The sequence below is a fragment of the Ipomoea nil genome, unplaced genomic scaffold, assembly GCF_001879475.1.
Source record: "Ipomoea nil cultivar Tokyo-kokei standard unplaced genomic scaffold, Asagao_1.1 scaffold2159, whole genome shotgun sequence".
NCBI classification, from domain to species: domain Eukaryota; kingdom Viridiplantae; phylum Streptophyta; class Magnoliopsida; order Solanales; family Convolvulaceae; genus Ipomoea; species Ipomoea nil.
This window is the reverse complement of record NW_017618587.1, coordinates 3,629,167-3,643,387: the sequence shown is the minus strand read 5'-3', so window position 1 is coordinate 3,643,387 and position 14,221 is coordinate 3,629,167. Positions and strand designations below refer to the sequence as shown.

Genomic DNA, 14,221 nt, shown 5'->3' with positions numbered 1-14,221 from the left:
GCACTCTCTCTTTTATTGCACATGACCTCTTGCATCTCAGCTAGTTATACCAAGAGATACATATATTTCATGTTACTCGGCGTCTCCATCAACTGAATAGGTAACGCCCACTAATATTATAGGTCACTTAAAATTTACACTTTTAAAATTATACTTTATATTACACATGAAAATGAAACTAACTCCAACTAATAAAAGTTTAAGTTAGTTAAGAGCATGAACCGTGCAAGCATAATGTACTTGAGAATATACCCAAGTCAAGAAACCGGCCAGGCCATTGAAGGAAAATGAGAGGAAGTTTCTCAAGTTGAATCAAGACAAAAGAAGAGCTAATTAATTAACTAAGCAATGAATTAAAATTTATTTTTCTTTTTCTTTTTTTCCCCTCTAGTTAATGCATTAAAGTCTAGAAGCTAAGGGTCCATGATGTCTTGATGAAAGCCAACAGTAAGTAATAAACTCTATGGCTGAAGGTCTCTTAGCTTATTCACCCCCACAACTCCACATGCCTTTGTTGTTTTCTTTCCTTTAATTTTCTCCATTATTTTACTCCATACTCACATTTCCATCAAACCCAAATCCCCATATTATATATATATATCCCTCAACCCCCTCCCATTCCCACAACTCCATCCATCTTCTCCAAAAACCCAACATCACAGATTCACATTTAACTCATTTTCTCTATCTGATCTCCCACAGCTCAAGATTCAAGAACAATAATATAATGGGTATCAGAAAGTCAAAGAAACTGCAGGCCCAGACCGCAATGATCAAGCAGATTCTGAAGAAACTCGGGAAAAAACATGGGTACGATGAAGAAGGCCTCCCCATCGACGTTCCGAGGGGACACTTCGCCGTCTACGTCGGCGAGAACCGGACTAGGTACATTGTTCCCATCTCCTTCTTGACCCAACCGGAGTTCCAAATCCTCCTTCAACGCGCCGAGGAAGAGTTCGGCTTCGACCACGGCGACATGGGCCTCACCATCCCCTGCGACGAATACGTCTTCGAAAATCTAACGTCGATGCTTAGGTAAAATGTTCCCGGCCGACCACTATTCCGACCATCGACCGACGACCGAGGGCTTAGCTTTGTTCCATGAAGCTATCAGCGGCAATCTACCACCCAGGAATCAAAAGTGTTGTACACTTAAGGATGGATGGCCTCATGGCCTTCTTGTAATCTAACTTATGACTCCAACATTTATGGGAGATTTAATTTTATCGTTTAATTTTTAGTTCATAATTATGTCTCTAATTACTAATCTCCTCGCGGTGGTGTTCGATTGTAAGTTGTTGTAACTTTGTTCCCTGCAGGGAGATTAGATATATATTAAATCTTTTTTTTTTTTATCGTAATGATAAATATAATAGTATAATATTAATCTTTATTTTTAAAGTTACCTGTGAGAGTTATGTTAGTTTTACTTTGACTCTTGTTCATAATATAATAACATTAAATAAAAGAGCTAACACATTCTGGTCTAATGAAATCAGATTGGACTTTCATATATATGAGAGGTTGTGGATTTGAGTTTCAGTAAAGACGGTATTTATACTAGAGTTAGTAACATTAAAAAAGTATTAAATTTTAAAAATAGTATTACAATAAAAAGATCGAGTGTAAAGTTTCGAAAAGATTCCGAAAAGGGTTAATACATGATGGGGATTCTTCCTTCATATTGTGCATGGTTGTATGCCATTCGTGAGCTTCTAAAAAGGTAGTGCTTCATATATATATATATATATATATATATATATATATATATATATTCATTGTGAAGTGAATTTTTGTGTCAATTGGTTGGCCACGCATGTTTCATTTACTTTACGTGTGTGTGGTTTTTTTTTTTTTTTTTTTTTTAATTCCTTGGTGTCTGTCCTATTTTGATAGTTGAATATGTTGATCCATATAAATTGAAGATGGTCCATGGTTAAAATATGTGTATAGTTGGGTGCACTAAATTTGCGACCATTGCACATGCGGACTCCAGAATGGGATTCAACGTACCACATCATTAGTACACTTATGAGTGTATGGATGAACAGCTGGTACAGTTAGAATAGTAGATGAAACGATATTGAATGAATTGTAATCGGAGTGGTCAAATCACTTTAATTGTGTAATTTTTTTTTAGTTATTACACAAAAACTTTTAATTGTAACGATATAGGTGTAAATATTTTCCCACACACACACACACACACACACACACACACACACACACACACACACACACACACACACACACACACACACACATATATATATATATATATATATATATATATATATATATATATATATAGATTTTGAATCCGGTGCACACCCCCTAGTCAGCCGAGCCCGTGAGCTCACTCCTTAGTCGTTGATTTTCTTTTTTGAACGGTTCAGATGGTGTTGTTATTAATCACACGTGCGCTGTTTGTTTAGGTTGAAAGGGGTGTTTTTGTACTTTCTTCTTGTCTTTTATTATGTCATTGCTTTATTTCCGCCGGTTATTTTGCGTGTGGGAAGAGATTTATTAGGATTGTCTTTTTGTTTCTCTTCCCATTGCATTCGATCCCTAGGCTATTCTAACTCCTCTCTCATCGCTTCGGCCGCAAGCTCCTTTTCCGTTCGTATCCTCTCTCCGATTTCAGCGCATCAATATCTCTCTTTATCTCCCCTCATGGCTTCCAAAGAAGTTAATGCACACGCCTGTTGACAAATATGCATCTACCTATGTTCATCTTATCATCCAACATCACAATCTATAATTTACGCTACCAATACCTCTTTAAACATTCTGTGTCCTACCGCACTCTAACAAATAGGTTACTCACGCACACACGTCCCATTCTACGTTGTTTGTATTACGATGTATTCTAAACAAACACGACAAAAAATGAAACCTGAAAATGCACAGACCGAAAAAAAGTAATGCACATACCGGATTTCATCTCATGATTTCATCTATAATAGAGGGTGCACCGGATTCGAAGCCTATATATATATATATATATATATATATATATATATATATATATATATATATATATATATATATATATATAATTTTGGGAAGTTAAAAAATTAAAATATGTCACTTATATATGCATATAGTGATAATTCGGGATCAGAACCATACATGCACACACCTACACATACTGTTGGTATGAGGTCATATGTATCAGATAAGTGTCTAAACTCAAATCTGTACTGACGAGACCTAAAACGAACAATATCATACTAATGTAGAGTTCTCATGCCAACACCCATGTGCTAGGTAGCTAGATAAATAAGAAATGAAAAAATTTACCACAAAAGCAATAAATTAAACTTGAATATCATAACTCCTCAAACAAACACATGCACTACACAAACTAAGGTCCACAATATATATATAACAATTGAACACAATATCAAAATAGTAAAAGATAAAGGGGTAAAGAATTTTGAAGGAGTGAAGGACATGTAATTAAAGGGTTGGCCTATGAGCATGGTCCTTTGCAAAACAACCTCTGACCCTTCCTAGACATATTGGGACGATACCAAATTTTGTTTACCAACACCCCACACATCCATAAACTATACCTATTCATTTGTATGCAGCTAGCTTGCATGCCCGCCCTCTCTTTATTGCTATCAATCAAACACCTATAACATACTCTCATACCAATTAATCCTCAGATCAAACGCGTCATATTTTGATGACAAAATGTTATACTTGAATCTCTAAACTGCCTCCCAACACTTTAAATGTGTGTACGTTATTGCATACAAAACAAAATTAACAACGTTTTTTAGTCATTTATAAAATTTAAACCGGCCTTACACTATACAGTTGCTATCCAAGCAAAGTTTCACATCTTATTTTGAGTTGAGGTGCCTTTAATTTCCTGGTTTGACCAAGAAACAAAAAAAAAATTAAAAAAAAAAATTCCAAGCTAGAACACCATGCATGCATTCATGACTCATGAGCATATGTCAAGATTTTCATCAGTTCCTTAATTTCCACAACGATCATAGAGGAGAAATTCAACTTCCCATCTATGTATGGGACTTAATTATCAATTGTTGTATGCATTGTAATTATCATATGGTGGAGCATGGTCCGAAAATGACACTGTTTTATAGATAAAGAAACGACGGCTTTTATATTTAACACTGTATTAGTAGTATGTTCATAACAAAATGATATTACATTGTATCTAAAATGAAACTGAATAACTTGTCTCATATATTGTGTTTATATTATCAAATGAAATGGTAATTGAATTTAAATGATATTTTAGTTGTGTTGAAATGAAACTACAATATGTATAAAATGAAACTGAATAATATGTCTCACATATTGAGTTTGTAATATCAAATGAAACTGTAGTTATTAATTTTGATACTTTAGTTATGCTGAAATGAAACTACAGTATGTATAAAAAGAAACTAAATAGCATGTCTCATATATTGAGTGTATATTGTCAAATTAAACTGTAGTTATATCAAAATGATACTTTAGTTGTGTTGTGATGAAACTACAATGTATACAAAATGAAACTGAATATTGTCCAATGAAACCATAGTTGAATTATAATTATAATTTAGTGGTGTTGTAATAAGACTACAATGTGTAAAAAATGAAATTCAATAACAGGCCGGTCTCACTGCAATAAGACTATTATTGTATGTATAATGTCAAATGAACCTGTAGTTAAAACAAAATGAAACTTTAGTTGTGCTGAAATGGAACTACAATGTATATAAAATGAAACTGAATATGTTATAAAAAAGAATTAATTACACGAAAGCGTTTTGGACCATTGTCACAGTAAAATTTGCCCTTAATTATGGGCTGATAACTTCCTTCATCTGGATTATATGATAAGCAAACTTAACAGAGAAAACACCAGGCCATAAGCTCAAAGGGGTCCAAATAACTTAGGCATATCTATCTAAACGGCCCCCATGCAGCTTAAAGGATCCAAATCATATCTATAAGTATATATATCATATATATGCATTAGTTTTAGGATGGGTGATTAATGATTTTGTGTATGTGGAACATTATATCATGCATCCAGGGTCCACCTAACCCTGATATATAGAAATTTCAATTAGGTCAGCTCGTTTGCATAACTAGTTTTATCGGGTTGTCAATCTTATCATTTTTTTTTGTCGAGTTTAAAATTCTTGGCATCTTATCATTTTTTTTTGTCGAGTTTAAAATTCTTGGCTCTAATCCTAAAACTTTAAGCTATCAGAGTGCAAATTATATCGTGCACCCGGGTACACAATGCATTGTGTGCCTTGATCAAAACAACGTCGTTTCTCGTTTCTGTCGTTGACTTCTAAAAATTAAAAAAAAAAAATTCCATGTTTCAGATGTATAAAATTATATAGTATAATACACATCAACTCCTAACATAATTCACATAATCTAACATAATACATAATACACAAATTCTTAACATAATACACATAAACACAAGTGTTAAAAATAAAAATAAATAAATAAATAAACTGTAACGGGATTAGACAGACGAAACGGTGTTCGTCGCATCAACTCTCCACACAACTTATAAAAATGACGTCGTTTTGGACCAAGGCGCATTGTGCGCCCTGGTGCATGGTATAACGATTGGTATCAAACGAGTCCAACTAAAACTTTTCACATTGGATTAAATTATTTAGCTCTAATAATCTTAAATTTTATGATCTTATTTGGCCATTTCATCGATTTTAGGCTAAGAGTGATATATATATATATATATATATATATATATATATATATATATATATATTCATTTTTAGTATATTACATAAATTCATTTTTAATGTACGACTGATACATATTTATTTTTAATGCATGGTGAATCAAAATTAACATATAATACGTTAAATTGAAGTACTTCGTATTAAAAATATAGTTTATTAGGTGAACCCTAGTCTAGGGTGTAAGTATTGTTGTGTATATAAGCCGGCCTAGATATTGGGCATGGCTAGGGCAGTAGGGTAATAGGTGTGATAATTGGTTAGATGGGGAAAGGTGGTCCTGGTGATGAAGATATTTCAGAGCCCACTTTAATTTGCAGTCAAATTATTTTATTAACGATAGATACGTATGCTGTTGGGATTTTAAATGATGGATCAATTGTGGATGAGAGATCATGAGACATGATAGGGATTCCAAGGATGACATATATCCATCTATATATATTTTCAAAATCTCCATTATTAATTATTCATTCACTTACCAAATCTCATACGTCTCTAATTTATAAAACATTATTTCGATATAATTATACTTTTATTATAATCATTATTTCAAAAGGTTGAATCCCAACTTTAACTTTTATTATAATCATATCATAATAATATCATATATGATCGATTTTAAATGGTCCGATTTTCACTCTAAACTCAACATGTTCTAAACTGTTCTAGACAACTCACTCTTCAAATTCTTTTTAACTTTCACGGGACCTTATCAAACACATGTAATTATGATTCTAACTCAAAACTCAAGAAGGATTTTAGATTTTTTTTTTTTTAAACAATATAAAAAAAAATAATTGTTGTCCCATTCACACAAATTCATCCATTAATGATGCTGCTGCTTCTAGGATGATGGTCCAAGTAGACTGGACCGGGCTTCTTCATTGCACAACTTGACCTTCACAATCGTGTATAGTTACGTAGCCATGTAGATGCCTTTAATATTAAAAATATGTTTGGTTCATGTAATTGGTCAGAATTGAAATAATATTTTGTAGAAATAAATTAATTTCTTTGTTTGTTTTGACCAAACGTGCTATAAATGTTCATATATTAATGAAATACAATACGAATTCTAAGCTCGATTCCTAATGGAAGCGGTCTATTAATTTTCTTAGTTTGAGTGAATTTGTTATGGATAACTTATGCTGATATATTCTTTTTTGGTCTTTAACTGATTAGGATTAAGATTGGATTTACCTATTACACAACAATAACACCATCGAATAGTGGTTGTTGGTATATCTGGTCACCAACAAAAAACATAATAGTGCCTTCATTTGATTTATGAGGATATAAACTGCGATTGATTGAAATTCTTTGATTTACAAGATAGCTCGTAGGACTCTATGTATTCTAGTCATATTGGTTATGTATCCTAGTCTTATTGCAACTCTGATCTTGTATTGTATTTATTATGTTATATTCTTGTGACTCCATTGATTAATCCAGAATATTCAGCACTATTGTGTTTTGGATGTAACCTTACTTGTGATCTTAGTCGATAAGGATCACAATGAGATCAAACAACTTAAATCGTCAACAATTGATTGCTGGTTCAAATAAAAAAAAAATCAATAAAATTAAGTCTTCTACTGTTGGGTGTACCTCTTTTTATCGATAAAATGTGCATATTTAATACTTAATTAAGAGTACATTTATATCCTACATATATTGAACATTGAATGTATTTGAAATTTAACAAAATTGCACATGCATCCGACATAGAAGAGGTACTTGAAGTTGAACTACATTGTACTATATATAATACTATACATGTTAGAGTGATTGCAATGACCTCACTTTTCTGAGAATAAGATTTCTTGTAAGAAATGTAGACATATGTTAATTATTAATATAGTAGATTTAACAATTGAAAAATAAATAAAAATACAGAAATAGAAAAAAATGATGATCAATTTTATAAAAATTACAAAATTTAAAAGTATGTAATATTGATGAAATTAACCATATCTTTTTTCCTTTATTTCTAACCACTGATCATTCTAGATGGATGACTCAAATTTATCCACATTTATTAACAAATATATTGTTCTCATTTGATCATGATTACGAGTACAACATTATCATCAAGTGCCTTGCTTTTAAAATTATTCAACTATTTTTAACTTTGATTTACTAAAAAATTCACAAATGCTACTCGAAGGTGCGTTATATGAGTGAAGTTCACTTGTAAATCTAGCAAGTTAAGGACTATAAAAAGATGCATTCAAAAAAAGGACTATAAAAAGATAAACGGACTTAAGTTATCCGTAGCTAAATGATTCAAATCAAAAAAATTAATAGACAGTTCAAATAAAATGTTGATCAAACTTAAAATCTTATAGTTACTAAGTGAGTTATTTAATTATAAAATTAAAACTTGCCATCCTTGTATATGTCGGCATGCGTTATTGTGATGATTTTTATTAGTTACTCCCTCTGTCCCATTTTGTTTGTCTTACTTTCCTTTTTAGTTTGTCCCAAAATGTTGTCCACTTTCCAAAATTGAACATCACCATCATTCTACTTTTTCCCAAATTACCCTTATGACTTTTGCTTTTATTTCCAAAAGTGAAAAAGTGAAGGGCATAATTGGAAAATACATAACATTTACTTTAATTCCTTAAAAAGCGTGCAAAAAGTAAATGAGACAACCAATTCGGGACGGAGGGAGTATTTATTTCATAAGTAAATTAAAATTTGAGTTTGAACAAGTTTATGGAATTGAATATGAGATGAGACGATATGAATGTGTAGTAATGAGTGCATGGTTGTTGTACATTTATTCTGATTAGATGGATGAAAGTACAGCTTAAACTAATGCACCTATAGACACGTTGCGACAGAAATGAAAGATCAACTATATCCTATATCCTAATTATTATTTTCTTCATCATATTAATATGCTAGATCCAGTTGATTGCTTCTAGTTTGTGCTTGCCTTATTTATCTATTCTAAGAAAAATTTGTGTGATATTTTTATACAATAAAGAATAAGTTTTGTGTAATAAGTCCATCTCACGTGAGATGTCAGGATTGTAAATGCACAATTTTTTAAAAAAATATTAACCTAACAGTTAAAATTATGCTTTTATAATTTATAGTAAGATATTAGACTCAACTCTTCAAATTTCGCTCAACACGAGACGTGTAATGTTTTTTTTTTTAGTTTAAATGTAATTCATGAAAAGTATTACATTTTAGTTTAAAAAGTATACAAAACTTATGATAAATATTATCTTTAATTTTGTGCTAATTACACTTTTTTTTAATCATGGCCAAACATTCAAATTTGGAAGAAGAAATTATTATTATTATTATTATTATTATTATTATTATTATTATTATTATTATTATTATTATTATTATTATTATAATTATTATTGACAAATCAATTTTTTTTAAAAAAATACAACACACAAATGGGAGTCACATCAGGATGTCAAATTAGGTAAAATTATGTAGGTTACTTGTTAGTTAATGCTATTTTTGTAATTAATGTGTATGTAGTATGCATTTAATAGAATATGATTAATTAAGTTGACCCTAAATTAGTGTTTTTACCTAAATACCTCTAATAATTAGAGGTTTTTAATAGAAATGAATATTTTAAAAGACCCATGAGGTATTAAGTGTGAATGAGTTACCATGGGTCTATTTGTACTGAATTATTGGGTTTGATTCTTGAGAATACAACTACTTTAAAATCCATAAGGGGTTGCTTTGTCATTCTTTTAAGATCGTTCTACCCAATATGAACATGATTAATTTTGATATGTGAGATCTTACTAGTGTACCCTGGTTGAGAAAACCAGTGGTCTAACCAAAATAAATAAATTGACTGATTTTAACACTAATTGCATTGCAATTCCACCACAATTCTTTGGTCACCCCAATTACAATATTTGGTTGGAGGGAATTGCAATTCACCCCTTTTATTGAATTGCAATTCAATGGTTGTGAGAAAGAAAAAAATAGATGAAATTACACTACTACCTTTGGTTATTATTATTATTATTATTAGGTAAAATTACATTTTTCGTCCCTAAGTTATAGGATAATTGTAAAATTCGTCCTTAAGTGTTGATCATGCTCACTTTTCGTCCCTAAGTTAGCATTGGCGTTGCACTTTTCGTCCCTGAGTTATAAGGTAATTGTAGGATTCGTCCCTAAGTGTTGGTCATGTTCACTTTTCGTCCCTAAGTTATCATTGATGTTGCACTTTTCGTCCCTGAGTTATACTAAAATTGTAAATTTCGTCCCTAATCACTACTACATAAATGGTATACTACGTCACTTAATAGACGGCGATTTTTTAAATAACCGATGTCTAATATATTGTGTTATACTACGTCACTTAATAGACGTCGGTTGTTTAAATAACTGGCGTATATAGTTGACATACATAGCGGTTGTTTAGCCGCAGTATATAGTTAACATACACGGCGGTTTTCAAAACCGCCGTAAAAAGTGTATTTTTACAACGGCATTCACTTACACGGGCGACACTTCGAAAACCGTCTCGAATGTTTAAACAAAAAAACCGCTGGTGATTATTTAAAGTGTATGATGTAAAAAAGTTAATTAAGCTATATACGGCGGTTATATAAAAAAATCGTCTTCTATTAAGTGACATAGTATAACAAAATATATTAGACGGTGGTTATCTAAAAAACCTCGTCTATTAAGTGACGTATTATACCATTTATGTTGTAGTGATTAGGGACGAAATTTGTAATCTTAGTATAACTCATGGACGAAAAGTGCAATGCCAATTATAATTTAGGGACGAAAAGTGAGCATGACCAACAGTCAAGGATGAATTCTACAATTACTCTATAACTCAGGGACGAAAAGTGCAACGTCATTGATAACTTAGGGACGAAAAGTGCAACGCCATTAATAACTTAGGGACGAAAAGTGAGCATGAGCAACATTCAGGGACGAATTCTACAATTACCCTATAACTTAGGGACGAAAAGTGTAATTTTTCCTTATTATTATTATTATTACACAAGTACATTTTAGTCTTTATATCATTTCTTTCATTCTCAATCTTAATAATTCCATTCCTCCCTAACAAACAACGTAATTTGAATTCTTACTTTATTCCAACCTTATTCTTTCTCACTGAATTACAATTCTTTTCCTCCCTAATTCCTTCTTTCCAATCAAACGTCCCGTAAAAATTTATTTAAATCGGTATTTATGTTAAAAGAAACAAGTCGAATCTCACTGTAAGAGTAGTGTAGATCTACCATACTATGTTACATTCCAAAAATGATAACTCTCCAATTTCACATGTCTAAAATCTCTATCCCAATAAAGAATCGAATCAACCGATGCACACATCTACCATGCATTCCAAACCTCTATCGCAACTTGATAAGGGTTGGAATCTTTGATAATTTTAAAGTAGAAATATTATTAAAAAGAGAGGAGAAAAAAAAAAAAAAAAAAACATTATATTGGCCTTAGGTTGACAACAATCTTAGCGATTGCTACACGTAAATTGATAATCACCTCTTATTGTGTTTCTTTAGAAGTCGATGGCGCAAAGACAAGAGGGCCACCACCTTTTTGAGGTTGGCATTGTTGTAAGGGGGCATAGTGGGCTCCAAATGTATCCAACGCTCTTTTTCTTTCAAAATTTGATTTTCTAAAATGAAGATGAAAGAAAAAGAATACTATGTCCAAGTTTACTCAAAAATTTAAAAAAAAAAAAATCCCGAAAGAGGTGATTGAGTGAGTGGAGTATGATTTTTATACTAGAAGGCTATAAATTCGATTGTTGCCTACACTTATTAAATCGAGTTGTGGTAATGATTATGGATTTTTCTTATCACCCAAATATTTACTATATTTATGTGATTTTTTTGTATAACTTTTAATGAATATTTCTAATATAATTAATGAATTTGTCCACCTCAATGAATTGAATTGAATTGATTATTAAATCGAGCTGTGATAATGACAAGGGTTAAATTAAATAACTCTAAAATGAATTGAATTGATTATCACATGACACGTACTATATTCTTACTCTCACTTTTTATTTCATTTTTCCTTCTACTAATTTGACTTGCTTGATTAAATTAAATTATTAAAAAAAAAAAAAAAAGTTGCCTCTACCTTTATTTCTTTCATTTTCTTCCCTAATAAAATTAAAACATATGGTAAGTATGTTATTCTCAGAGTACATATCATTTAATTTTTTTCTTCTCAATTAAATAGGGTCCGATAGGAGTAGGAGTGAAGCTTCTTTTTCTTTTTTTCCCCAGATTAGAGGAGAGGGAGGTAGACCCTAAAAAATCCCACTAGTAGCTAACTAGCTAATCCTTAAAACTATACGAGTTGGACGCATTATATTCCCATGCTATTGTCACCATTAAAGATAATCTAAAACTCTCTATCTCTGATGACGCTTGACCAGGTTCAGACCTCTCTCATGCGTTAAAACTTCATTTGCAAGGAATTGAAGTAGGTGTAATTAAACATCCAATTTTGGTAATGGTTTTGTAGAAACTACATACACTACTAAACCTCAAAATATAATTAATGTAAAGCTTTTTGTGTTTGAAGACACAAAACAAGTGTTACACAACAGTAGTTGAAGTTGGAAAGGGATGTAGAAATTAATATGGGACAAACCAAAATGGATGTATCCGATACAACTAGGAATGAAGTATATATGAATAACAAGGTTGTCAGAGAGTTGTGGGTTATTAAGACTGAATTAAAGTGTCCTACGACAATTCTTGCCTAGCGATGGGTAGTTGGGTTCCAACCTAATATATTGTCTGATTCTGTGTAATTCGGTGCAGGTAAACTGTGAAACATGACAGCGCGGTAACAATAAACATTGTTCAACTTAGGTTTTTTTTTGTATTCGACACCAGATTCTTAACTTTGATTCTTGAATCCTTTTCTTGCTTTGTTTGAGGGGATTCTATTACCTGTCTCGATGGGATTGGAATTCGATATGTTTTTTTTTTTTTTTTAAGAATGGATGTGGGAATGGAGAGAATTTTATTTTTTTTGGAAGGGTACAAAAAATATACCCGTATCACCACTTTGTTCCATTGTGAGATATAATTTACAGGGGAATTCTAATCGAGTCAGTGGGTCCACCAATTGATTTGATAATTACAAAGTTTAATTTCAAGCCTTCATTTAAGAGTTTTTTATTGGGTTTCTTGGTTTGAGCGGATCAGTTATAGGTAACGGCTTACTTCTTTATGGTCTTTTGTCAGCTAGCTAGAGTCATACGATGAGTTTCACCCAAGCTCACTTTCGAGTAGAGATTGAACTTTCTTATAAATCAAAGATGTAATTCACTTGTGTCTAAATAAAAAGAAGAATGAACTTATAAAGGTGAGATGACGTTTGTCTTTTCTTCTTTCTTGATCAGAAGTCTCAAGTTAATACAGTTAAATTAAAATTTATAAGCAAGGTTACTCTAGTGTGTGGTTCTAGGACGACTTTGATTGCATTAATTGTATAGTATAAAATGTTCTAATCCTTTCCAAGTATACATTATATATATTTAGGAAATAAGAATTTAAAAAAAAAAAAATCCGATTGCAAATAGTATAATGGGCCGCATGTACAAATTGGAGCCCAATTTTGTATGGGTCGTTGTCCGGGCTCTGAGAGTGAGCTATTTCTATGCCGCAGGGACTAACAGGAGTAGTTATGCTGTGCATCCGGATGCAAAAACGACGTCGTTTTATTAAAAACATGCGTCTTTCCTTAAAAAAAAAAAAATTCAGGTTCGATTCCAGCAACAGCATTATGTTGTTCATTCATTCTGGAATTTTAGTTCATAGATTATAGAATTTTAATTCATTGATTCTGGAATTATAGTTCATCGATTCTGGAATTTTAGTTCATAGATTCTGGAATTTTAGTTCATTCATTCTGGAATTTTTAGTTCATAGATTAGATTCTGGAATTTTAGTTCATAGATTCTGGAATTATAGTTCATCGATTATGGAATTATAGTTCATCGATTCTAGAATTTTAGTTCATATGTTGTTGCTGGAAATCGAACCTGAATTTTTTTTTTTAAGCGGATACACACGTTTTTAATAAAACGACATCGTTTTTGCATCCGTATGCACCATGCATGGTGCATACGGATGCACAGCATAATTTGCCGACTAACAGTAACAGAGACCAAATTTAGGTCCAATATACATCAAAACATGTTTGATTTTCATACTCGTTATTTGCCTCAAGTTAGTCACTTGTCTAGCAATCTGTCCCTTAACTGATTGAATCCCTCACTCCAATCCTTACAACAATTGGAACTTTCCTGTGCACGAATGGCGGCCTGCAATTCCCCAATTCAACAACAAAAAAAAACATCATATATGCATTCTATGTTGTTTTATGTTCTTTAATTTGTTTGCCTATTGGCACATAAACCAAAGGAAACTAACATATATACCACGAGGAGA

At 31.7% G+C, this 14,221-nt stretch overlaps 1 protein-coding gene across 1 annotated transcript; it reads left to right on the top strand.

The window, feature by feature from the left end:
- The first annotated feature begins 468 nt into the window (after positions 1-468).
- LOC109149329 (auxin-responsive protein SAUR50-like) lies at positions 469-1,353 on the top strand. Its single transcript, XM_019297047.1, has one exon. It carries the CDS (start codon positions 728-730, stop codon positions 1,037-1,039), a length of 312 nt encoding a protein of 103 aa, XP_019152592.1. The 5' UTR covers positions 469-727; the 3' UTR covers positions 1,040-1,353.
- The last annotated feature ends 12,868 nt before the right edge of the window (positions 1,354-14,221 follow it).